General features: G+C 46.1%; 4 protein-coding genes across 5 annotated transcripts; 3 read left to right on the forward strand and 1 right to left on the reverse strand.

Moving 5' to 3' along the window:
- Positions 1–299: 299 nt before the first annotated feature.
- Positions 300–3,211, forward strand: LOC136940434 (proton channel OTOP2-like). Its single transcript, XM_067232580.1, has 6 exons — positions 300–669; positions 792–928; positions 1,020–1,078; positions 1,163–1,296; positions 1,422–2,266; positions 2,391–3,211. The coding sequence occupies exons 1-6, from the start codon at positions 300–302 to the stop codon at positions 2,559–2,561; spliced, it is 1,716 nt and encodes a 571-aa protein (XP_067088681.1). The 3' UTR covers positions 2,562–3,211.
- An 865-nt stretch (positions 3,212–4,076) lies between these two features.
- Positions 4,077–6,647, forward strand: LOC136940437 (proton channel OTOP2-like). Its single transcript, XM_067232582.1, has 8 exons — positions 4,077–4,140; positions 4,235–4,379; positions 4,505–4,605; positions 4,896–5,032; positions 5,109–5,167; positions 5,246–5,367; positions 5,468–6,267; positions 6,394–6,647. The coding sequence occupies exons 2-8, from the start codon at positions 4,312–4,314 to the stop codon at positions 6,562–6,564; spliced, it is 1,458 nt and encodes a 485-aa protein (XP_067088683.1). The 5' UTR covers positions 4,077–4,140; positions 4,235–4,311; the 3' UTR covers positions 6,565–6,647.
- A 96-nt stretch (positions 6,648–6,743) lies between these two features.
- Positions 6,744–15,169, reverse strand: hid1a (HID1 domain containing a). 2 transcript variants are annotated; one of them, XM_067232585.1, is made up of 19 exons: positions 15,045–15,169; positions 14,084–14,233; positions 13,350–13,520; positions 12,797–12,913; positions 12,109–12,215; positions 11,825–11,941; positions 11,344–11,551; positions 11,194–11,250; positions 10,967–11,107; positions 10,707–10,797; positions 10,413–10,564; positions 10,238–10,316; positions 9,875–10,039; positions 9,483–9,710; positions 9,042–9,193; positions 8,867–8,953; positions 8,662–8,753; positions 8,330–8,488; positions 6,744–8,205 (listed from the first exon to the last, which is right to left on the reverse strand). In XM_067232585.1, the coding sequence occupies exons 1-19, from the start codon at positions 15,108–15,110 to the stop codon at positions 8,142–8,144; spliced, it is 2,403 nt and encodes an 800-aa protein (XP_067088686.1). In that variant the 5' UTR covers positions 15,111–15,169; the 3' UTR covers positions 6,744–8,141. The 2 variants fall into 2 exon arrangements, with proteins under 2 accessions (XP_067088686.1, XP_067088684.1); XM_067232583.1 differs by having other exon boundaries at positions 9,042–9,226.
- A 651-nt stretch (positions 15,170–15,820) lies between these two features.
- On the forward strand, positions 15,821–18,781 carry LOC136940439 (protein VCF1). Its single transcript, XM_067232586.1, has 3 exons — positions 15,821–16,589; positions 16,763–16,877; positions 17,455–18,781. The coding sequence occupies exons 1-3, from the start codon at positions 16,573–16,575 to the stop codon at positions 17,695–17,697; spliced, it is 375 nt and encodes a 124-aa protein (XP_067088687.1). The 5' UTR covers positions 15,821–16,572; the 3' UTR covers positions 17,698–18,781.
- The last annotated feature ends 7,105 nt before the right edge of the window (positions 18,782–25,886 follow it).

The raw sequence follows: 25,886 nt of genomic DNA on the forward strand, positions 1-25,886 counted from the left end.
AAAAGCCATGACAGGACCTAGCTTCCTCTCAGGAGCAGCAGGACAGTCTCCCACAGGTAGGCCTACGCTATCCATGATATGTATTACTAGCATGTCTTTTGATTGTCTGTGTGGATTTCTGACCGTTTTTGTCAAGTGACCTGATACTGCAAGGGCTTGAGCACCTGCCAAGATGAACGGGTAACCGTTCAGACTACCAAAACCAGGCCTAATTTAGAAAGAGACAATCAGATATGAACTGATCTCTGAAGAAAACGTGTTCAAATATTGCCTGTCCTTGTGATTGTGAACCAAGCAGGATGATGACCAATGGAAAGGAGTGTGAGGAGGCTCGTCGTTCCAGCAGCCATTTTAGGGCACCGGCTGGTAGAAGCCATCGCTTGCCTAGCCTCGCCCTTTCCTACGGGGGCACAGTGAGAGAGAGGGGCCGTAACCGTGGATGGATCCTCTCTGGTGTCATCTCCGTCAACATTCTGATCTTAGGATGTGCTCTGGTCAGTGCCAGTGCCTTCAACAGCACAGCCATCAGTAGCATTGAGCTGCAGATCTTCCTCTGCATCCTGGTCATCTGTACTACAATCTGGATGCTGTACTATACAATCTACACATCCAGAGGAGATCGTGCTGTTCTCTATAAGGATAGTCATGCCGGGCCGGTTTGGCTGAGGGGTAAGAAAACCTTTTATAGTTTTTATCTTTTCTGTGACAGAATTGCTCTTAACATAGTTTCACTGCATGTCTAATGCTCACCTAATGATCTGATTTCTAAATATAATTCCTATTTTCTCCAGGTGGACTGGTGCTTTTTGGAATCTGCAGTCTTATAATGGACATTTTTAAGATTGCCAACTATGTAGGCTATCTTCATTGTGACTCTGCTGTCAAGATCATCTTTCCTGTTGTGCAGGCTTTATTCATACTTGTCCAGGTAAGGGTCTATATTAAAATATCAAAACTGTCTTTCAAGGGAGGGGATGCCAAGTAAAACACAAGCAGACTAAAAATTTGATTTCTTTCAGACATACTTCCTGTGGCTCCATGCCAAAGATTGTGTCCAGCTACAAAGGAACATAACACGGTAAGGAGGAATAAAATACATGTATTCCTGTGAACACTGTTTGGTTCCCGCTGCTGTGGGATAACTCTTGTATCCGTGTTTCAGTTGTGGGCTGGTGTTGACCCTTTCTACCAACCTAGTGCTGTGGATGTCAGCAGTCACTGAAGAGTCCCTCCATCAAACTATTGTCCCCGACGACACTAACACCACAGCACCTCCCCCTCACCGCCTGTACAGAGGTGAGTGGTTGTAACCATTGTAACAACGATCAAGTAAATAGTTGGCATATTTGTGAAGTGTATATACACAGCATGAAAAACGCATGAAAAACGGGATAACGACTTATACGTGTCTTTCCTTTTAGCCCGGGGCAATGAAGATGTGAACTGTAAGTGCAGTCATTCTGCCTGTGCCATCTTTGAATCAGCCACCTACTACTTGTACCCCTTCAACATTGAGTACAGTCTGTTTGCCTCTGCTATGACCTACGTCATGTGGAAGAATGTGGGCCGTATGGTGGACGAGCACAGCCCCCACGAGCACCGCTTCCACCTCAAAGACGTGTGTCTGGGACCCGCGGCAGGCATGGTGCTGTTGGTGGTAGGCCTGGCAACGTTCGTAGTGTACGAGGTGGATGTGGCGAAAGAGGACCAAGGGAAGAGAGACATGGCGCTGATGATGCACTACCTGATGAACCTGGTGGCCGTGAGCCTCATGTCCATCTGTTCTACGGTCGGCTGTGTCATCTACAGGCTGGACGAGAGGGACCACGTGTCAGGAAAGAACCCCACACGCAGCCTTGACGTGGTGCTGCTGGTGGGGGCCTCCATGGGCCAGTTCACCATCAACTACTTCACCATTGTGGCTGTGGTAGCGTCTGGTGCTGCTGACTACATAAATATCCTGAATCTGGTCACCTCAATACTGACTGTGATCCAGCTCGGCCTCCAGAATTGCTTCATCATTGAGGGTCTCCACCGCGAGCCATTTGGGGAGACCCACTCTGCGATTGCGTTCTTGAATGCGCATGTTTTGCAGTCCCATACAGAGATGAGCAACCCCTACAGCACAGACATGGAGACCAAGTCTAGACGAGTCTCCACAACCCACAGTCTGGATGTCCATGCCGCTCCACCACAGAATACGCTTACCTGGAAGAGAAGGGCCCTAAAGGAAGTCTGTGCCTTTCTACTGCTGGGCAATGCTATTGTAAGTACTGCATGGCCTCCCTGAGACTTAGTTCTGTTACTGTGGTCCCCCTGTTTGAAATGTGAATGATTTTGTTTTGGTTGATAGAATGGTGTTGATCTCTATGCCCTTATCACATTTTCAGCTCTGGATCATGCCGGCATTTGGTGCTCGTCCCCAGTTTGACAACACAATTGGGACTGAGTTCTACAAGTTCACCCTATGGGCTGCTGTTGTGAATATTGGACTCCCATTTGGAATATTTTACAGAATGCACTCAGTTGCCAGTCTCTTTGAAGTATTCCTGCTCTCCTAAACTTGGCTCACGTGTGAACAAGTGCTCTTACCCTTTTGCTATTGACCCGCTTACTATCTGTAATCTTGGGTTTTACATTTGCCATTAACATGTTAAACTAAATAAAGTGATGTCATCATATTCTATTTGTAAACTAAGATAAAATGTTTGGACTGGTCAGGATATTGTGGGATTCAGGACTTGGCTACAACCTGTATATATCTACTGTAATTTACATTTACATTTAGTCATTTAGCAGACTCTCTTATCCAGAGCGACTTACAGTAAGTACAGGGACATTCCCCCCGAAGCAACTAGGGTGAAGTGCCATGCCCAAGGACACAACGTCAATTGACACGGCCGGGAATCGAACTGGCAACCTTCAGATTACTAGCCCGACTCCCTCACAGCCCGACTCCCTCACCGCTCAGCCATCTGACTCCCGATTGTATCTGCCATCTGCCATCTGACTCCTGATTGTAATTGTGCTGAGATATTTTTATTGTTACTAAATTACACGTATTCTTATTTTGATTTAGATTCAGTGATGCATTAAAAAATCATGATTTAGGCCCACAGCATGTTGGTTTGATGTGGTTCTTCACTAGGTCGAAAGAGTCGCTACTTTGTGAGCATTATCTCACCCAAGTCTTTGTTCCCATCCACTACAATAAAATCATCAAAGTCATCTGCTTTTTATTTATATATTTAATTTTTTTGTCTACTGCTTCTTCTTTCTGTCGCGCAAAATCACAAAGTCACCGATCTGGCGTTAGACCAACACATGTGGCTGTGCAGCCATTGACCTATTGTGTGCAGCACATTAGCCAATTAGCCTGAAGCCCTGCAGTGGGCCATGCCACTCAAAGTGAAATGCAAGTTTATTTTCAACGGCCATGAAATATCACACTTTTGTAGACATATACTAATTTACACAGTGTAAGTCCCATTCTCTGTCTTTAAAATAAATATCTATCAAAGTGTTGTCTCTTCTGCATTGCACTAGGTAACCAGCTTGACATTCTGCCAGCGGCAGGAAGGCCGGTTTATCTTCAAATTGATTGCACCTGTTGCAGCTGCTGTATTTTCACGCTGACGGTTAGTATGGCTGTTATCACTATGTTTATCTGCCAGAAGAAATTACTCTGGGGTTTGAGAGTTTAATTACAGATTTTGTTGTTCCTCTTGCTTACAATGTAGGCCGAAGGGATTTAGGAAAACGCTGATGTTAGGATTGCTGTAACTATTCATTTATATTACTTGTGCTATTCCTGGCTTTGAAATGACACCAACCATGTCCTGACATAAAGGCCTGCAGTATTTGGTAGAATAGCTACTTTTGTCTCTTAAAGAAGTAGGGTATGCACCTTCTTTTCTCTTATTGGCAGTGGAGGATGTCATTTTAAAGTACTCATAGTTGGTGGATGAAATAAATATTGGTGTATGGTGTGTCTGCTTCGATGTTGTTCCTGACTGAACCTTGTTCTTACCCTGAATTCCGATTACCAGTCATAGTTGACTGGGCACACCAGGGGACAGGAATGGATTTGAAAGCCATGACAGCCGAGGTGATAAGGACGTGTAGAACTCTTGTCGGCAGGTAGGTTGTTGTTTACCTTGACGGCTGTACTGTTTTCAGATTGAACTGTGATGCCACTTCTCTGACATTTAAAGTTTCCTTGTAAACTCTGAAGGACGTGCGTAGGTGGAAGCGAGGTGGTTCAGGCTAATCTGTCCGACGTTATCGTGGAGGTACCGGAGAGTTTCCAGAATGCACCCAGCTTTGGCCAGACCCCCAATAGGAACAACAGGAGAGAGGGGAGCCATAATGTTGAAAGGGTGCTGTCTGGTATCATCGCTCTCAACGTTTTGATTCTGGCTTGTGCAGTGGTCAGTGGCGGTACCGTCAATGACAAAGCCATCGGTACCATTCACCAACAAATCTTCTTCATCCTCCTTCTCAGCCTCAGCACTGTCTGGATGCTCTTTTACACAGTCTACACATTCAGGAGACATGGCGCTGTTCTTTATAAAGATGTCCATGCTTTCCCCATGTGGCTCAGAGGTAAGACCCTGTCTCTACAGTCCAGCCTCGTCGTGATTGGTTCAACAGAGTTGTATTGCAACAATGCATCATTTTTATACATTTACATAACATGTAGTCATTTAGCAGACACTCTTATGGCAAGTAGGGTGAAGTGCCTTGCCCAAGGACACATCATCATCTGGCACGGATGAATCGAACCGACAACCTTCTGATTAATAGCCCGATTCCCTAACCGCTCAGCCATCTGACCCCCTGTTATACTTGGTTTGTGAGGGCTAACATCCCTAAATGTTATCTATTGTCTTCAGGTGGACTTGTGCTGTTTTGTACCTGCAGTCTTGTAATGGATGTATGTAAGATTGCCAACTATGTAGGCTATCTTCACTGTGACTCAGCTGTCGAGATAGTCTTCCCTGCAGTCCACGCAGTATTTATACTTGTTCAGGTATGTGGGTACATTTGCTTTCAACACTAAATCACATTTTAGAAAATGCAAACTAGCAGTATTTGTGCTTTCCCAGACATACTTCTTTTGGACTCATGCCAAGGACTGTGTGCAGCTACAAAGGAACATAACTCGGTAAAAAGTATTCAATGCTAAATGATTGTATTTTTTATTGGTGTAATGTGTCTAATTACAGTCTAATGTGTATTTCAGCTGTGGGTTGATGTTGACCCTATCTACCAACCTGGTTTTGTGGATGTCTGCAGTCACTGAAGAATCCATACACCAGGCGGGTCTCCCTATGGATACAAACACCACAAATTCCTCTTCTTACAGTCAGTAAATCAGAAGTACTGGTGCTGAACAATACACTGTTTAATGTTTGGTCTTGTAGCATAATGAAACAAGTTCAACCTCATCATCCTCTCATTCCAGGCAATTATGAGGACGCATGTCATTGTAGCCATTCAGCGTGTAGCATCTTCAAGAAGGTCTCCTTCTACTTGTACCCCTTCAACATTGAGTACAGTCTGTCTGCCTCTGCTATGGCCTACATCATGTGGAAGAATGTGGGCCGTATGGTGGACGAGCACAGCCCCCACGAGCACCGCTTCCACCTCAAAGACGTGTGTCTGGGACCCGCGGCAGGCATGGTGCTGTTGGTGGTAGGCCTGGCAACGTTCGTAGTGTACGAGGTGGATGTGGCGAAAGAGGACCAAGGGAAGAGAGACATGGCGCTGATGATGCACTACCTGATGAACCTGGTGGCCGTGAGCCTCATGTCCATCTGTTCTACGGTCGGCTGTGTCATCTACAGGCTGGACGAGAGGGACCACGTGTCAGGAAAGAACCCCACACGCAGCCTCGACGTGGTGCTGCTGGTGGGGGCCTCCATGGGCCAGTTCACCATCAACTACTTCACCATTGTGGCTGTGGTAGCGTCTGGTGCAAAAGACTCCCTGAATGCTTTCAGCCTAGCTTGTTCCTTACTGACTGTGGTCCAGCTTGGCTTGCAGAACTTCTTTATCATTGTGGGCCTCCACCGTCAGCCATTCCACCAGCCTAACCCAGTTTCACAGGACACAAACTTGGTGCTGCTTAACACCAACTCTGACACTCTTCCGGTTGCTAACATGACTAGAAATGTATGTTCTGCCCCTCCTCAGCACAGGCTCACCTGGAAGAGAAAACTGTTAAAGGAGATATGTGCCTTCCTGCTACTCGCCAACATCCTTGTGCGTGGTATCCTATCCAACTGAGTATACCAATTGCTTGACATTCTGGTTTGATGAGACATAGTTGATTTTATAACTACAGTTTTGATTAAGAATGGTATTTTTGACACTGTTCCCCTTTTTCAGCTCTGGATCATGCCTGCGTTTGGTGCTCGTCCCCAGTTTGACCACACGTTCAGGACTGAGTTCTACAGTTTCACCCTCTGGGCTTCTGTTGTGAATATTGGACTCCCATTTGGAATATTTTACAGAATGCACTCAGTTGCCAGTCTCTTTGAGGTCTTCTTGAACTCATAAGCTTCTTGAACAAGAACATTTATATTTCAAAGTTTTACAATACATGTAATATTATTTGTCCTATTTTATTTATACAATACTTTAATAAAATGTAAAACATTGCTAGACATTACTTTCTTCCCAGTCCCATTGCGACATAAATATGGAATTTAGGGAGTAAAAGTTTGTGGAACTGTAAATTAAACTAAATGTACTACTAGTCTTGTACAAGTTCAGAACATAATCAGCTTCCTCTTTCTGTGCTACTCTAGATTCAATGTCACATAGTAAATCAAACACGCAATACAGATTTTGATCTGTGCACCTATTTTTGTTTATTTTACAACTCCTCTTATCCGTGATAGGTGATCTACCTCCCTATTATTCATAACCATAAACTGAGTTTTAGAGCATATTTTGTTGCATGAGTCTCACCAATGCCCTTTAATGTGCACTCCCTCGCCAGTCTTCTGGAGTTGACATTCAATGAGGGAAGCACTCCCACCTACAGGCAGAGCAAAGTAATGACGCGACAATGCAGTGTTTGTACTGTAGTATATATTATTTCCAAGATAAAATACTTTAAACATCAAGCACTATATACAGTGGACCCAGTGAATAGCACAACTGAGACAAAATATAACAATATACATGATAGTCAATGCCCTGGACTTTGAAGTAACAACACAGTTTTAAGTATAGCTTTCATTTTGTGAACAGAGACCCACACAAGCTCACAATTCCCTTTAATGGGAATAACTATCATGCCAGGTATTAAATGAGTAAAGTCTATTTAAAATCCTGAAAAGCAACATGTCGAAAGTTCACAAGTGTGACATTTTGAAATGAAAACCTGACATCCTCGACTCTTCATGACAGCAATGTTTTGTGTTATCCTCACTAAATTGACAGGCACATGAACCCTACAAAAACATTTCAGCATAGAATCCATGTCATGAAAGGTGGGGAAATGCATCAGTATCACTCCAGTCAGTAGACAGACATTCTATGGTCTTGAGGTCTGAAAGTGAGCTAACTTGACAGTGTACAGTAGATCAAGGTAATCCAACCCTGCTCCTGGAGATCTACCCTACTGTATGTTTTTACTCCAACCCAGCTGGTATTCAGCTTGATGAGAATTGGAATAAGTATATGCGAGAGAACGGTAGCTCTTCAGGAAGAGGATTGGGCAGCTCTGTTTTAGATATTTCTCCAAATTCATCCAACTCTGCCAGTTCGATTCCCGGCCGTGCCAAATGACGTTGTGTCCTTGAGCAAGGCACTTCACCCTACTTGCCTCGGGGGGAATGTCCCTGTACTTACTGTAAGTCGCTCTGGATAAGAGCGTCTGCTAAATGACTAAATGTAAATGTAACTCCTCCTTGTGTGGGGATAACCGCGCCCCCTCTCCTCTCTGATCCACTTACAGTAACACACTATCAGTCCAGAGCCACTGGGTGAGGTGTAAGAGGGAAGGCTTATGATGAAGCGAACTGAACACAGTGAGGTTACCAGCATGCTGGCAGGCACGACTGGCCACAGGTCACAGAGTAACTGCGCAGTCCCATTGATCCTCAGCAAACAACTTTCCCTCCTCTCTACATCCTCTGAATCTCAAAGAGACGGACGTCGGTGTCGTACCAAATGGGAGGGTCCACATTGCTGTAAAAAACAAACAAATTCAAGACAGTGTCAGTCTATTTCAGCAATCATTTGGGTTATTTGCTTTGTTATCATGAGCCATGAAAACCATGGATATCATACATATTCTTTTCCCCCCACTCACCGCAGGTAGACTACACCCCACATGTATGTGCGGAACCACATGGCCGTTCCCGCATTGGCCTGGTACTTCCTGATGAGGATGGGGTGAGGGACTGGCAGCAGGCCCACCAAAGTACCATGCTGGAGGAACTTCAGGATCTCAGACTCATCTGTCAGGCCCCTGGGAAGACAGCATCGTACACGTCGCCCACAGAGACAGACTCCAGCACTTCGATCCTCATCAATATCCTTTGCGAGGATGCTTCACACCAGAGGCCCCTCTTCCGATGCTTCCCTCCCCCCCCCCCCCCCCCCCCCTCCCAAGCAAGAACGTTAAGGGTGGTGTTTCCTTACTTGTCAATGCAGATCTTTTCCACCTGGGGGACCAGGACCTGCAGCAGTCGCATGATCGTTTGCAGCGGGAGCTTGCACTTCCAGGAGAGAACCTAGGGGACAGAAAGGGGACACGGCTGGTGAGCCTGGGCGGGGCCGTCATCGCCCCGACAGCTGGGAGGGCACAGATTCAAAACGGACGACATCGGTCAAGATGTCTACCGACCCAGTCTGGTGTAGCGGCCCAGTAGGAAACAGTGGAGGCACTGGACACACGGCGTCTCTCCATCTCCGCCTCGGTGTAGAACACATCCTGGGGAAGGTCGAACATACAGACGGCTGTTAACAGGCACGCATATGCAGGACGAAAAGGCGACGGGCGGACATTCAGACCGCCTCACCTCGGTGTCTCTTCCCGAGTTGGACTCGGTGTCGCTGGCCCCAGTGACAGCGGCGTGGTCCGTACGAGGAGCCGGCGGAGAGTCTTTCTTTGGCACGGTCACCATGGTCCCGTCCTCTGACACCTGAGACTGCTCTGTCAGCTTATCTATAGCTGCAGGTAGCAAATCCAGACACCACCTTTCACCTTTCAATGCATTCAGGATTAAACACTGGCGCATACAATACATTCAAACAACGAACCAAGAACGGACCTTAAGTCGTCACACCACGATAAGGCTTTGCTATGGTTATCATCTTCCATCTACAGTACATCTACAGCAAGTGTTCTTTCTTTAGGGTAAAACCAGAGAGAATGTCTGCGTAGACTATAGTCTACGTAGAATCCTGCTGTATCACCACTAGAGTTTAGTCCAGTCTGGATGTACAGGTGAGGAGTGTACCTGGCATAGCGACCAGGCTGGTCTTCAGGGTGCCAGGCTCAGCAGGGACGGCAGGGTGGGAGCCCTCCATGGAGACAGTCTCCTGGGAGCTGGTGCGAGAGATGGCGTCTGGCGACTTCCTCTTCCTCTGCAGAGCCTTCTGGATGGAGCCAGGGTCCGACGGCAGGTTAGCCAGCTGGTGGAACACATTACGCTTCCGGATGATGGCGTACACCAAGTTACAGTTACCTGAAGTTGCAGACAAGGACATCACTGAATTTGGGGAGAGACCTGTCAAACAACTGCTTTAAAAAGGAGCATTTCGTGTAGCACTGACGGTTCGGATAAAAGCGAAATGATAAACGTGCTACACATTTACTGGCACACCCAGCTGCTACTCAAAGAACACTCACCGTCAAACTGGTACTGGATGATGTTGTTGAAGGCCTCAAGCAGGAAAAAGACCAGGTGGTGGTTCTGGGAGGCAGAGAAGAGGAACCAATTGGTGGAGAAGGCCTCCAGGAGATGGAGCAGCTTATTGGCTGCCACCATCGACAGGCTCTTCAGATAGGGGGACACTGTAGAGGAGCAGGTGGGAGAGTGTTCTCTGAAGTACACAGGCGTACAACGTTAAAAGTGCACATTGGCAGCTGACTAGGACCGAAGTAGGCCATTAACAAAGTTTGAATACTATATTCCACAAATTCCACCTGGGACTGCTCTATAAAGTAGTGACGCTGCCAACTTCATGTCATCGAGCCGGCAACATTGCTCACCATTCACGATAATGGTGAGAAGACAGTCAAACAGAGGCTGAAGACGCTGGTGGCCACTGGTAATGATCTTGTGGAACACCTGAAGTTGAGGGGAAAAGGTAACAGACTCGGTGTCACTCGAGATGGTGCTCATCTGTGCGAGTCTAGATGAGCTGCTGATGCAGTGCTGCCTCACCACGACGAGCAGGTCAGCGTGGGTGCCTGTGAACACGGGGATGTCCATAGGAACGTGGACGGAGTAAGGCTTGTTCAGACGCACCCCAAAGTTCCTCTCCCCACTCAGCAACAGCAGGATGAACACTCCAATGTGCATGAGGCCAACCCGGGCTGTATTGCACGCACAACACACACACACACACGCACACACCATGAGATCTTAAACATGATCAAAATCATCCATCTATACACGGATACAAAACGTGAAGGTTCTCGTTTATTGCGAACATGTCCCCGATTCAACTGTACTCACACTGGTCCGCTCTGGAATCGTTCAGGTAGAAAAGGATAGGCACCAGGATGTCAAGAACATCACTGCTCTTTAGCACAAAGAACAGGAACTTCTGCGATTGGGGAGGGACGGGGGGAGGGGGATAGAGAGGAATGGATTGAGGGAGCGGGGAGGGATCAGTTAGGAACCATTACTGTAGTCTACACATGCTCTGGAAAATGGGAAAGGAGAAAGGCGCAACCAAGGTGTTTAAGACTTCCAAGTATCCAAGTATCTCCTACCTTATTGAAGTCACACAGCTTCCAGAAGAGCACCAGAAGCTCCTGGTGGAACTGGATCTTCTTGGTGGAGTTGGGCAGGTAGGTCTGAGTCAAGGGGTTGGTCAGCAGGCGAGCCAGGCCCTTCAGGACAAAGTCATAGTCCTGCAGAGGGAACGGGACACCTTGAAACAGGAGGCTTTTCACGTGGCGAATCATCTGTATGTCAACAAGGAGCCAGACTCAATTACCTCTTCCCTGTGGATTCTGGACAGGTAATTTACAAACAGGTTGTCTGGGCCGACAGACTGCAACAACAAAGAAGAATGCATTAGTCATCCTCCTGGTCTGTGGTAAATATCCATCTAGCTCTAAGGGCTTTGTCAGGACAGGTTCATCACCTCCTGGTCGTCCATGCTGGAGGGTGAGGCCGGGCGGTGGGCCACCCCTCCCTCGTGTTCCAGGGTAACAATGAGGATCTGCACAGCCTGCTCCACCAGCTGCTCCCGGTAGTCCGAGAACAGCAGGTGGTTGTAAGGGATGCCATAGCCCACTGGGTCATAGGCACACACCACGTTCACCAGAGAAGTGAACAGAGGCAGAGCATGTCTGAGGAAGTTAAGAAGCACAAACAAGGTACACAATAACACAATAAGAGTGGGAATGAGAAGAAGAACTATCCTTTATTGATCTCACACTGTTATTGGGGTCTTTGTGGAGGAAACCCATGTGAGCATTGGGGAGAACATGCAAAGTCCAGACAGAAAGACCTGGGAGATGGCCCACCTAAGCACCAACAGGAAGGAAAAGTGGAGATGACCTTCTAGCTCGGAGGCTGAAGTGTGTGTGTGTGAGTGTGTGTGTGTGAAGGACTCTTCTGACCTGTTTTCTGTGGAGCAGAAGAAGGTCACCCAGGGGTTGAGGATGTTGTTGTCTGAAGAGGGAGGAAGATACATGGCTTCTGAGAAGCAGGTTAGCAGTAGTCTCAACAGCTCCGATCTATAGGAACAAGAATATATGGAGAAATCCAAGGTTGTGATTGGTAAAAAAAAAATGAAGAGGCTAGTGGAATGAAATAAGCAACGTTACAGCGCATCAGTGGAATAGCTACTGACAGAGAAACTAAAATGCGAATAGAACAAGGACATTCTCTCCCTGTGTCTCACCTGTTGAGGTCATGGATGTAGTTGAGGGGGGGGGACTGAGCAAAGCCCACCCCCGCCTCCCAGATGTACTCACAGCTGTCTATGGACTGCATGTCCTCCACCGAGTCCTTAAGGAAACACAACGCCATCACTTCATGCTGCTACCACGAAACTACAGGACCTATCCATGCAAAGAACTAATGGATGTTTTTCGGTACCGAATACAAAGAAACTTTTTTTTTGTTTAACAGCACGACACACAGGATGCCAAATCTAAGTGCTCACCTCCTGCCTGGCCAGGGACATGGGCAAGAGAGTGATCTGATCTGCATGTTTTCACTGGGGTTCTTTTGTGGAGGACAACATGTTAACTCCATACAGAAAGGCCGACTTAGGCTACAATAGGGCTGTCTTTGAGCTTTCCATTCCAGCTAATAAGTAAAGGTCAAAACAAGACAGGTTTCTGACTTTCTACTGAGTCTGTCTGAGACTGGGATGACAGGTCAGGTAGCATACCGGTAGTGTCTTAAACCAGGAAGAAGGAAACAGACTTAATGTTTGGTTCACCTTTAAACAGAGTTTAAACAAAGTTCCTCCTCGACCAATGACGACAGCTATTTACCTCAAATAACACTAATTGAATGGAAGACGACTTAAAAAACTAAACGTGAAACAGCGTGCGCTCAGTGCGAGGCAGTGGGCGACTCACAGGGCCTCTCCTGTGGCTGTGCACTGTGAAGTCGGGACAGAAGAGTAGGTCAGCGATGGCCAGCAGCAGAGACTCAGCCAGAGGACGAGCACTGTCGTCGTCGTCCATCTCATCTGTCTGTGAGGAAGAGGAGGAGGTTTGCACTACAATACAATCAGCAGGTTGTTGTTGGGACCAGACCAGCCATGCCAGTGTGCCTACAGTAGCTGAAACTCTGATTGGGAACTACAGCTCAAATCAGGGTTCGGACATTTCCCCTTGATCCTTCCTTGTAGGAAAAAATGATAAGAGGGCCATTGATGCAAACCCATGAAGGATCTCCCACATTACAATTTGCCATTCGTGAAGACTTATGCAGCCACATTCAGAGACATCCATTCATGGCAAATTTACAGACAGGATCGATAGACAGACGAAAAAGCAGAGTCAATCTGGTTTTAGCCACCTATAGGAGGCCAGACCAGAGGAGTCAGGTTTCAGCTGCTACTACACATGGACATTCTGTTCCTAATGCATAATCCACACGTCCATCTGTCCTCCTACACCCACTCACCCCAGCCCGCCCAGCACCGGGCACAGTGGACCAGAAGAAGCCCCTCCAGTCCTGGTCCTCAAAGATGTAGGGCAGGATGCGGGTGAGCATGCGACTACAGTTCAAAACCACCTGCTTCTCTCTCTCGGAGGGGCACCCGGACTCAGCCGCCTGCACCAGCTTCTCTACCGCCTGCGGGGCAAATGTGTGTTACCGATAGCTGACAAACACTGACACGCACAGTCAAACACACAGGCCTAATTGTACACAATAGCATATGGTGCACACAAACTATTTATGACCGTTGTATGTTTTCATGGTAAAACATCAACAAATCTGGCTGAAAATCCTTCTGAAACCAATGCACGCCATGGTAACCAGACACCCCGGCCTGCTATAGTGTATGCTAAACATGAATCGGCACCAAGGGCTCCTGAGACCCCTCCCCCTGTTCCATTAAGGAGCCCCCGGTCTGTCTGTTTTGGTTCTGATAGGCAGCTTCAAAAGGAAGCAGAGAGATGGAGACAGGAAGGGAGGGCGCCTCTCTTCTTTCCTGAGTGCAGCGGCCAATGACTCACTGACAAATATTTGCCAGGCACTCACGACAAAACCTGCATTGTTTCATAACAGTACTATTACATGACTGTACCACATCACTCTGTTGATAGCGTTCAGCAGTTGTTATTGACCGATCTTCTTAAATGTCCTAAGAAATGGGAGTGCTATTGGTTGCAGCTAAAAGGGATGCAGCCTACCTTGTAGCACAGGGTTGCCAGATTGGAAGGGGACTCCTCTCGAACAGCTCGGATCTCTGCAGCTGGCACCAGGGCAAACACATCCTGCACAGTGGTGGCAGTGTCTGCCCAGAACTGGTCCCAGAAGGCATCGTCTGTGGCCTCCACTGGCTAAAGGGGAAGAAAAACTGTTGCTTGCAAACTACATTACCCATCTCCCATCGTGCTTATCATGGTTAATATTAGGCATTGTATGATAATATCCAATGACAATTACGCTCTGCAGAATGCTCGTAGAAAACATCCACTGGAAAATGTACCTGTGTTATCTTTCATCCTACAGCCACAATAACTTCGGCTAAACACAACCGCACTAAATAAACAAAACAATAGAAAACATTAAATGGGAATCTGCACCGTGCACCTGCCACATCTGGGAGCGGTGATAGTAGGCTATTATTTCACATACGCCATCGACCGTTTAAGTATAAACCATGTGAATAAAGGCCTCTTTTAATCTGTTTGGTCAAAACGCAGGTAATTCAAATGACCATTCAGCGTGGAGTTTTCATTTAGGCTACACCCTATTTCTATCCCATATTTCTGATCAAGATAAATAATAGATATGAATACTATCAATATTATAATTATTTGTATCAACAATGTTGATACAAATCATTGTTAAGGGCATAACATCGTTTACGGACCAGTTTAACCGCGGCAAATGCTGTAGGTCGAGGTATTCTAATTAATTATCTTTAAACGGCATTTTAATGTAATAACCTACGAATTTAACAACACCGATGGTAGAAAAAAAGTAGGCTATTTTGTGGATTTGCAACCTCTGTTGTCTCCTCGATCTCATCTTCTCAATGATGCTGGCATAGGCTATCTATGGTGCGCATATGCAAGTGGAGCGCTTTCAGTATAAATTGTTTGATATAGCCTAATCTCTGTTGTTGCATGAAATTGTCTTCAATACCTGTGTTTTGGTTGTAAGCTGTATTACTGCCTTCCTGAAGTTCAGTTTGGAGTCGGTGTTACCCATTGCGATATTCCTTTTTTCTGGAACCACTGCCGTTGAATCCAGACAGCCTTAATCTTACCTCCTTCCTTTGCTTGAGTCATTCGCGGAGGCGTTTTTACATCATTGGTTGGATGGTGCATTGGTCTGTAAACTTCCGGGTTCTGAAGATGAGCTACAATTGATAAGATGTTCAAAACATAATGTAGGCTATCTATGGCCGGCCTGATTTTGTGGCCTATATTTCAACCTATAGGCTATACACACGGGATAACGTTCTGATAGATTTTCGTTGTGAGATTTTTCATTTGGTAGGCTTATGGGCCCAATAGTAGGCCAATAAAGCCTGAATTTAGGTCATTGTCTATAAAAAAAAAAAAAGTAAAATAATTTTGTACAAACTAACTGTCTACATTTGTCTCGTGATGCTGCAACTTGCAAGGGCAAAATCCTTGCATTTGAACTAGTATGGACAGTTAATTAGCCTTAGCGACATCGTGTGGGAACAAAAAATGGCACAGAGAACAAAAATGGTCCCCAATATGAATTTAATGTTCAATTTCACCGAGGGGGTTATACTGACAGTAGCTTACAGGTTGACACTGCAGTTTGGTAAATTGTTAAGGCAAGTATGCGCATGCGTTGCCAGTGGAGTTTGAGTCTGCTGCCTTTAGTCTTCTGCGCAGTCTCAGTGTCATGTAAACACAACAGCACCTAGCAGTGGTTCGGTTGTGACTTGAGTCAAAGGTTGAACAGCTAGATTGGCTAGCTAAAGTGATAGGGTAAAAACCGGCAAAACGTTGTTCAGGCTGTATTTCTTTACTTGTTGGTGTGTTGTATCGCTGGAGACTTTGGCATATGATGCAGTCATCTGTTTGTCGATTTTGGTCAGTGTGTGAGTCGGGAAAGCTAACGAGATCTAATAGTCTAGCTAGCTGCTAGCACTAGCTTGTTAGCTAGCTAGCTCTAGCTAACCATCTACGCTAGCTAAAGTTAGCTCAGTTTCTACTCTTACTGCTAGCTTGGAGTCTAGCTCACACATCTAGATAGATATCTTAGACATCTCAGGTGTCCGTCTCTTGGTAGATGTTGTATCTAGCTACCGGTTACTATACCCGTTGGGCATCCCAAAACTAAGCTAGCTAACTTTAGCAAAGGTTGGCTAGCTCTAGTGCCAGCAGGACTGGACAACAATAGCTAGGCTAGTGGTTGGTTGACGGCTGAATTTTTTATCTAGCACTGGTTTAACAGCGGTTGTTCACATGACAGTAAGCTTTCTTGAATAAGGAAGTAAGTTAGCGATAAAGTTAAATCCATCAGGTGACATTTTAAAACCTTGGACGGTTTTCTGTGGCTAAAATACGAAATTGGCTAGGCCAAGACTGACAAAATCACCTCGTCACTGCAGTCTCTCTGTAGGCCAGGACTCCGACCTACAGTTTCCAGTTCACAGGATTTCATCTCGCACTGCATTTAACATTGTCATATGTTGACTGAAAACAGGTGTGTTGTCTCATGCACGTAGGTGATTTGAAATAAACCCAGTAATATAAAGAAAATGTCTCGGAAAACTGGTATATCAGTTGCACACATAATATATCATGCAAGTTTAAAACGTGTGTATTTCAAATTCTAGACCATCTAATATGACGTTTTTTCTCCCACATGCTGCATAGGAAGCGCCAGCGCTGCAGCGATGAGGAGAATGGCCAGCTGGTGCCTCAAGCCAAAAGGTCAAGCAGAGCTCACCCCCTCTCTCCTGAGCTGGGACGGGATGCCTGGGACTCTGAGGTATGTGTTCTTACCTTGAAATCACCACCTTGAGCTACTAAGCATTGTTAGTAGAATTAGAATGTCAGTCTTTAGAATGTCTAAAAATGTTACACTGACATTCTCACACGTTCATATCGACTATACCATTGAGTAGACTGCTTTTCCTTTGCTGTCCCTCATCATTACAATGATAGTCTCTAAGGATACTATATGTGATCACCAGAAGTATAACAGAAGTATAAACATGTCCACTGATAAATACGAATCTTGTTCCTAGGCATTTTGGTCTACACATCCAAAAACCCATGTGCAGGGTTTGAAATTACATATAATTCTAGGGGTTAGGGTTATGGTTACCCTTCCAATTTTGTAGGACCCCCAAAACTAAAAGTATATATACATGTACATCATGGGGGGTCCCCTATAGACTTATAGAGGGTCTCTGACCCCCCCAGCCCCCCTTTATGTTGAACTCTGCACATGGGCATTGCAAATCTGTGTTAGTATTGTAAGTCACACAGTTCTGTTGAGCTAGTCCGTGGTATGATTTGTCAACACATTGTGAATGTTTCCTTGTGTTTGCCTCCTGCTCAAGTCCTCCAACAGTGAAAGCAGTGGGATAAGCAGTCCAGTGGAGAGCAGCAGCAGCAGCAGTCAGTGTGCCGTGGACTCCCATGGAGGGGGCCCCAGAGCCCCTGGACCCTGCAGTCCCCTCAGCTCAGCTCCCTCTGAGCTGGCTGGTGCTCTAAGCCTGGTCTCCTACCACCAGATCAACCGAATCCTCAGGGAGGCCCATTTCCAGAGCCTGCAGAGCCGGGGCAATTCCAGGGATACATGACTGCCCCCTCGTACTCGCCAAGCAGGCCTCTCTGGGGGCATAAGGACTTCGGCCTAGGCTTGCGAGAGCACGACACGGTGGATCACATCGCTCAGCCCGACAACACCATTCCCTGCTTCCGTGATGTCCGATGTTTCTTTGCGTATCTGTGGGAGAAGGCTGGTCCTTGGTGTAGATAGTTGACCTAAACTTGGCTAATCCGTAGAATGAGAGAAGGTATCCATCTTGTTAGCAATAATAACGATTTGCTCCAATTGAATTGTTTTTGTGTCTGACTTATTTTTGGACCACCGTGGTTTACATGCTTCTCAAAAAGCCTCATCGAGAGGTGTTGTTGCAGAGTCCCGTCTCATCAGCATCACTTCATGTGATAGTAGTAGGGGCTGAAGAGATGTTACCAAATACTACTTGTATGCTGGCCTATTTGAACTGTTCAGTCTCTGTGGAGTTGGTGGTGGTAGACTATCTTACTGAAGTGCATAATGAATCCAAACTAAGTGGGGTTGGATCACACTGGGAGGAAGATTTGCACTTGGATTTGTTTTACATTTTGATTTGCTTCCATGTTATTACAGGGGCTCGACACAGCCAATGGCTCCCCATCTGTATACTCTCCCTGGAGAGGTGATCCTAGTGGGTAACGTACAGTGATTTTCACCCTGGGTATCTGCTTGTAGAGGGCTGTACTCAGTTCAGGGAGGTGGACATATTCCTTAAGCCATGTCAGGTTTGCAGCATGGCTCCAGCCCATTGTGAACAAACGACCAGTACCTGCTGGCTTGGAAACGGATATATTCTGTATGACCCTGTCTGCACTGATCAACCAGGTAATAAGAGCACTGACCATGAGGCTGTGCATTTCTTCACCTTGCCTCTACAGCCAGATTCACAATCTGGATCCCCTTTTCCTGGTAGCAAAGCACCACTGCCCTCTCTCAAGACTGTATTTGGTGTGCTATGCTATCGGAGATCAAAAGCATTTTGGGGATGTTTTTTCTTGATGTTTTTTTTTTTTTTTTTTTGTATTTTGAATTATTGACGTTATTACCTGCCATTGAAATTTTGGGTTTTATTTGGTAAATTCACCTACATTTGAAATGAATAAAGATAGATGTTTTTCAAATATGTGATTCTCCTCTCGTGTATTATGTTTCTATTCTGATGTGGACGTAGTGCTGCTTTAAAGGGGACGTCTGCTCGGTTTCTTCCCACTTAAAAAGTAATGGATGACGTGCCATGCTCTGAGACCCTCGTTAATGAGATATGACCTGTGTTTGAAGGAGGGCCACAGAAGGGTCCCTTTAATTAGCACGGTACATGTCTTCGTCTTGTCATGGGCCCTCGTAACAGATCAGGTACATTAATGCATCGCACGTAACCATTGCTACCTTACCTTCCGCTGTACCTCCTCATTACCAGGCTCCTTTGAATCCCCAAAGCAGCCCAACTCACCTATACACTCTGAGAGAGAAAAAGGATGTGTCTGATAAACCATGTTAGTTATCTGCAGCATTCCAGTTGACACACACACTTCTGGAAGTCACCAGCTCACCATGGTAGACAGTAGTGTCAACCAATGGCCATGTAAATGTATGTACCTCACTTGTGCTAATTAATTAAGGAATTTGATGAAGGCTTGCTTTCCAGCAGCTTTGAGTCCATGGAAAACAAAAATCCATGCTTTGAATACTCGCGTATTATTTTATTCGTGTAAATGTGGAAAAGTGATCACTAGATGGCGACACATTCTAAAAATACTATGAACTGTTTGCTGAAGTTTTGAATCTATTAATTTAATCTGTTTAAATTCTATGAATGAATGGGAATTTTACCACAAGATCAGTGTAGACTGAATACATTAGCGTTTACATTTTAGTCATCAAGCAGACGCTTTTATCCAAAGCGACCTACAAATAGAGATAGAGAAAATGCAGTGGAAGGAGAATCAGAAGTGCATTGTTCTACAATATTTCGTGGTCAGAATCAGGGGACAGTTTGTATTTACGAGCCGCATCGCAAATCATTTACCTTCCCTATGTACACGCAAAAGACACACACACATACAACCCCCCCCCCACACACGCAGACACGCTTTCCCTCCTCTTGGTAGGAGTACCGATATGAAGGCAGTCTAGGTGATGAATGGCCCACATCAGTCGTTCAGAGAGGCAGGAGAGAGTTAAATGAACTGTCCTTGTGCTGGGGTCTATGTATGCGCATACATTGTTTTATTTTTTACCATGGACAGCACAAATCTGGGTTAGACCCTAGTGTCCTTCCTGCTTTGATTCCCAGTGCTTCTGAAACTAAACCTGGGACTTATTTTTAACATGGCAAGTAAAAATGATGATTTTTCATTATAATCTTGTGGATTTATCCAGTAGAAAAACAAATCGCGCTTGTAGGACATTTGGAGAGAAATGTTTTCTTTCTGGCAGATCCAGGACTGATAGTAGTGGTGGAATCAGACTTATGTATTCCAGTCGCCCCTCTCTTTACTTGCCAGACTTTGGGTGAAATGTGTTTGGGCAGCTGTTGGCTGGCATGTAATAGTCATTGAGTTGGCATACACTGCACTGGGCCTCCTCCACCAGCCAACACAAACATCTGCTCTGCTCTCCCTCACCCCCACACCATCAAAAAGCAAATCCTGCCTGGATCTGTGAACCCCCTCCCCAAACCACAAACTAAGACCCCCAGATCATCAGCAGTGCCCCACTGCCAGGGCATGGCATCAGAGCAGGGCATGTGGATGCCATGGCAGGCAGGGGAGGAGAGGAGAGGTCAGGGCAGGGTTGGGTCAGATGGCTGGAATTGGAAAGGTATGGTCCAAAAAAGGTTCATTGAAGAGATTTTTGCTCTCCGCATGCGACCCTCCCTCCATTCTCTCCCCTAAACAAACAGCCAGGCCATTAAGGCCTCAGCCATGGTGAGTGACGAGGCTTGCTGTAGTCAGGAAGTCCATCCTCTGAACGTGTTAAGCGTTCACCCTGGCGTGGCTAGGGTTAGGGTTAGCTCAATGAGACCGGGCTCAACATGCTTTAAGTGGCTGAGGGAACCCCCGGTTCTCCACTGGGACAGAATGAAGAAAGCAAACAGTCCCAGTGCTCCCTACTCTCTATAGAGGCCCGTCTACAGTATTAGTGCTGTCAGGCAGACAGGGTGCTGAGTTACCAGCAAGTCTCTCTGTGCTTGGATTGGTGTCTCCAGCTAGCCTTCATGACCTCCCTATTCAATTTCACACAATGTGCAGCTGAGACAATCTACAGTAGACTGTTTTCTCAACACAGCAAAGTCAAGAGTCGAGGCCCTTATCAATCACAGTGAAAGTTCACCCCCAAAGGGTGGAACGAGGAATGAGGTCCTGCGTTCCCCCTCGCAGAGAACGCTTTTACCGCAAGGCCTCCTTTATATAGTGCGATAGGTGATATTAAGATAAGTAAAGCTCGAGAGCAAATAGCATGTCAAACCCCTTCAACAGCTTTTGGTCTTTGTTTAATTAGTTTAGTTTGGTTTCATAAAGCTATTAGGAACTCAATCTAGAGAGCACTGGGGAGCCAAGCTAAGATGCTTCAAGCTGGGGGAGACTGAGTAGAACATGTACTCTGTGTACCCTCATACGCAACACACCGCTGTTTTCGAAATGGGGTCTATTAGCTGAAAGGGAGTCGACTGCTCTTAGTGACTGCACTCCAGCCCGTGTTTAGCCAGTGAGGACAGGCTAGGGGGTCTCTTCAAACAGCCAGGCAACGCCCACACACATCACCCGCCACACTGGCATGTTTCATCAAGAGAGCCGTCATATGGCGCCTCTCACAGCAAGTCCTCATTGTGTTCGCCACCAAGGTACAATTTCTTGCATTTGGACCATAACTGTCAGGAAGAGATATACCCTCACTTAAATAGCCTCTCATAATCTCCTCTCCCTGTATTATCCTAATTGAACCCATGGGCCGCCAAGCACCATCAATAGCTGAGCTCATCGCCAAATTAATAAAATATGCGCCCCACGAAAATGCATGTCTGCGTTACAGCTTGGGCTACTTAGACATACCAAGAAGAGGAGCTGGCTTTGTGGTTGTTATTTGGAAAGGGGAGAGATGGAACCGTAAATGTTTTCTCATCAACTCCTACTCTTGTTATGGCTTCCTCGGCCCCTAATGTAATAGTGCTGATGGTAGGATCCATAATAATAGAAGTTCATCAATAAACCCATTACACGATGATGCATTTTCTCCGCAATCAAAGGGTGACAGGACAAACAACTAGATCCTTCGTGCACAGGTTGTGTGTTCTCTGGACTGGAGACGTGATGTCATCATCCGTGTGTAGGCCTGCCACATCAGCAGGTTTGCAGGAAGGAGTGTGGGAGGGGGGTCTTTAGGCTCTTGTTTATTTTGACTTGTCTGGACCCCACCCAGCATGGTGTAGGAGACGCTGCAAAGGGTGGTCATCAAAATAAGAGCACAATCTTTAATAACAACAAATCTTGAAGCGAGCAAGCCAGCTAAGCACAGTAGTTATTAAACCCATTTATCATGTCTGTTACTGGTCACTCAAGTCCCCCCGACGTCCCCCGACTAGCCCAGTGGCCTGTTGAGTGCGAACCCGAGGCCTTGATATCTCTCTCTCTCTCTCTCTTTATTCCTTTCTGTCTTTGTTTTTTCTACCACATTGAGAAGGTCCCTTTGTTTTGAGACACTTCAGCACAAAGCAGAGCAGACTTTCAGAAGCCTGTGCCCCCTACAGTTCACCCTGAAGGCAGCCAGATCTTGAAGGCCCCATCTCTCCATGAAAAGCAGGGTTCCTCCGACACCGACATTAGGTAGAAGGCCTTGAGTGCACCTCAAAGCCTTGGCTATTCATTGGTCCATTTTACAGCTCCACATGCACTGATGAAGAAAAGCATTCAGAACATAAAGAAAGGAATGCTGTAAAAGCAGCCACAGCGCCATAGCAACTGGACAGCCCATTACATCTGACCATGGACACCAGCGTTGATAGGGAAGGTAAACCTGCCAGAGGTCCAAACCTGCCAGAGGTTCAATCATAACCTTGGGTTGATAATACAGGACTCAAACCCTATAGGTGGACGGCACTGGCCTTGGGTGATTGGACGGGTAGTATTGTTGGAGCACTGACTGTAGCATATTTGTTTGTTTGCCTGGTTACCACCAGGCCCCGTGCGCTGGTCAACACTAGACCAATTACCAGAGCGGTCAAGTATGAACAATCACTAAAGCAGTGCAGGAAAATTGCAGGCCCTTAAACCCTACAAACCAAGGAGTGCGTTCTCATCTGAAACTTCCTCACTGTCCTTCCTTTACTAGACATCCTTCTAGACTTTCTTTCTTCATGTCCGATCGAACAGCACATGTCTGTGGTTAGGCCACTGTCCCAGAAATATGAGAGATTTGTCCGTCTTGATGGATTGTCTGTAAGTATTGCTCTTTGACTCAGACCACGTGTCCAGGTGTTGGGACAGTCATACAGTAGAGTGGGCCTGACTTACTCCTTTAGTTCACTGTTGGCCTGTGCTTCGTTTGTGCCTCTGGGTCGGCATGTGTTGGCCTTCTCTCTTGTTATCTGTGTTTGGTCGCCCTGTGTTTGCCCACCACCACAGTACAGCTTAGCTGGAATGGTGTGTGAGAGAGTAAATCTTGGAGGTGATCCAGACAGTCCCACTAAAGTTTGCAGTGTTGATTAACATAGGGGATTTTTTCGGGATAGTCACTCACTGTCATTGTCGCGACCCATAAAAGTGAAGCCCAAAGAACCATTAACTGGAGAATTTACAGCCACTATATATTAGAACAGAGAGCTACTAAACCTTATGAAGTCTCTCTTGGCGGTGTTGGGTTTTTGCTCGCTCTGTCTCGCTCTGTTGATTTTTTCCCCTGTTGCGTCGGAGTGCCTACAATTTCCCTCTTTATTTTCATTGGCATTTAAAGAGTGCAGCGCTCCCTTGAATGTGCTCATTCAATAGTAGGCTTTTCATCACACTCACACACACACACACACACACACCTCTTCTGCTCAATGCCATAGCTCTCAGGAACCCAACATATTTTGCATGTGCTCCCTGTCTGAAAGCATTTCTCCCTGAAAATGCTTGTTACGGGTATATTATTTTATTGATTGGCTTGTTTTCTATACCTCAATGTGCATGGGCTGTTTTTCAAGATGGTTGCTTAAGTCTTTTTTAAAGCATTCTTTTTGTACAGCAAAGTACAGCACAGAAGTGAAGTAGCTTCTCAAAGTTAGCGTGAACCTTTATTCTCAATAATCAACCTCACATGTTATCGCCTTAGTCCTCTGCCTCCTCCCACTCTATGGCTTTCAGGCTTTAGATTTTAGCGTTGCACAAAAGAGGAAAGAGCGTCTTACCTTAGTGTATGTGCTAAACCAACACTTTATCTACTTTATCTATCTCTTCATCCATGACGTGGCCATATGCAAGGGTCCAAGCATCCACAGAATCAGGAGCTCCTCTATCTTGCAGATCAATTTAAGCATGAAAATAATCTTCCTTTTGTACTCTCCGAAGATTAACTGACTTGAGATCAAATTATCAGTATTTTAGATAATTGTTTTATGAACTGGATTGGGACAGAAATGTATCTCAGGGCAGAGTTATCATGTGAAATATTCTGAATACATTACAATGTTTTTATTCCAAATGTACGAAAATGGGACAGGTCAAATATATTCCTATAGTAGAATAGAACAACGCAATGTTAATAATGAGTTTTTGACACTCATTTCAATGCCAACGGTTTTACATAACCAGTGACATATTCATCCCAGTTTGAAGTCCAGAGTGTGTAGATAGAAAGTCCCTATCACTCAGCCAGCTGTCATCAGAATGGCAATGCAAGACAGGTAAACTAAGGGAGAGATCTCCATCTATGAGAACTCTGATGAACTCACGGTAACCTGAAGACGTTTATTTAAAATGCGAACACACACACACACACGCACATATGCACGCACACACACACACCCACGCATGCACACACGCAGAGTGCAGATGGTTCTACGCCCGCATCTGGCACAGCTGTGGTTGTGAACACATCTGTTCCGTCCCAGGTGTGGAGGAGAACGAGCCATCACTTTCAGCACTGACCTTTTCCTCCTTCTCTATTTCCTCCTTCTTTCTGAAGCTGACCCAGTCGAAGCCCCAGTCAAAACCCCCCGTAAAAGTCCCAGTAAAAGCCCCTGTATGTGGGGCGAGGGGGGTGGGTGGGTGGGGGGCAGTTGGTTCCTCTAGGTTCCCCTACCCAGACAGAATGTCCCGTCGTGCTTGACCGAGGGGAACAAACGTCTACCCGAATCACATTGTTTACGGTCTCCTACACACTGTCTCCTCTTTGTGTTTGGTGATTTACAGTAAGAGCTTCTGATTTCTCTGTCTCTCTCTCCCCCCCCCCCTCTCTTTCTTTCTCTTTGTGCCTGTCTGTCGCTCACTGTCTCTATCTCTCTCTCCCTCCCTCCGTCCATCTCATACAGAAAAGCCCATTTCCCCAGTGGAAGGAGGGGTGTTCTGAGCAGACCTCCTCCCTGCTGTGGAGAGCAGACGGCAGCTATGTGGAGCCTCTCCCAGACCCAGACCGCACCACCCTGCTGATGACTGGGAGTGGTGTGGTCAGTCCACTGACCGCTATGATGACACTAGCAGGGAGGGAAACATGCTCCCCTCCCAGAGCTGAGCACCAATATTTCAGACCTGATTAACGGTTAACAGATGGCTAGATATAACGACAGACCGACAGGAATTCGTTTACATTACATTTACATTGTAGTCATTTAGCAGGCGCTTTTCCCAACACAACTAACAGTAAGTGTGTTTGTCTGGTGTGAACCGACTGTACATCCCAGACGTCATTGGTAGATCCTTCAACAACAACAAAAAGGAAGTGACATCAGCGGTCACAGTGCCAGATGACACACAGACTTGTTTTATTTCTTTAATCTAAGGTGCTCAATCAATACACCGCATTTCCAGGACTGGCTTGCACTTTTAGGAGGAACATTTGCTTTCTTTCTGTCCCTCCATTTAATCTTATGATCCCTTCTGTCTACTTCCTCTTTCCTCCTCCATCTCTTTCTCCTTTTCTGCAACTGACTTTGAACTTCCATCAGTCGGCAGTTCCTCTAATGGTTCTATCAGGTCCACTGAGATGAATGCT

Source organism: Osmerus mordax, chromosome 3, assembly GCF_038355195.1.
Source record: "Osmerus mordax isolate fOsmMor3 chromosome 3, fOsmMor3.pri, whole genome shotgun sequence".
Lineage (NCBI taxonomy): Eukaryota > Metazoa > Chordata > Actinopteri > Osmeriformes > Osmeridae > Osmerus > Osmerus mordax.

What these genes read in the sequence shown, in the direction of transcription:
- LOC136940434 (XM_067232580.1), top strand. Translation starts at nt 300, where the DNA reads ATGATGACCAATGGAAAGGAGTGTGAGGAGGCTCGTCGTTCCAGCAGC. An exon ending in CGGGCCGGTTTGGCTGAGGG is followed by an intron (nt 670 to 791) that starts GTAAGAAAACCT and finishes TATTTTCTCCAG; the next exon opens with GTGGACTGGTGCTTTTTGGA. An exon ending in CTTTATTCATACTTGTCCAG is followed by an intron (nt 929 to 1,019) that starts GTAAGGGTCTAT and finishes GATTTCTTTCAG; the next exon opens with ACATACTTCCTGTGGCTCCA.
- LOC136940437 (XM_067232582.1), top strand. Translation starts at nt 4,312, where the DNA reads ATGCACCCAGCTTTGGCCAGACCCCCAATAGGAACAACAGGAGAGAGG. An exon ending in TTTCCCCATGTGGCTCAGAG is followed by an intron (nt 4,606 to 4,895) that starts GTAAGACCCTGT and finishes TATTGTCTTCAG; the next exon opens with GTGGACTTGTGCTGTTTTGT. An exon ending in TGCTACTCGCCAACATCCTT is followed by an intron (nt 6,268 to 6,393) that starts GTGCGTGGTATC and finishes CCCCTTTTTCAG; the next exon opens with CTCTGGATCATGCCTGCGTT.
- hid1a (XM_067232583.1), bottom strand. Translation starts at nt 15,110, where the DNA reads ATGGGTAACACCGACTCCAAACTGAACTTCAGGAAGGCAGTAATACAG. An exon ending in TGGCAACCCTGTGCTACAAG is followed by an intron (nt 13,521 to 14,083) that starts GTAGGCTGCATC and finishes TTTGCCCCGCAG; the next exon opens with GCGGTAGAGAAGCTGGTGCA. An exon ending in CATCCAGTACCAGTTTGACG is followed by an intron (nt 9,711 to 9,874) that starts GTGAGTGTTCTT and finishes CTGCAACTTCAG; the next exon opens with GTAACTGTAACTTGGTGTAC.
- LOC136940439 (XM_067232586.1), top strand. An exon ending in GGGATGCCTGGGACTCTGAG is followed by an intron (nt 16,878 to 17,454) that starts GTATGTGTTCTT and finishes CTCCTGCTCAAG; the next exon opens with TCCTCCAACAGTGAAAGCAG.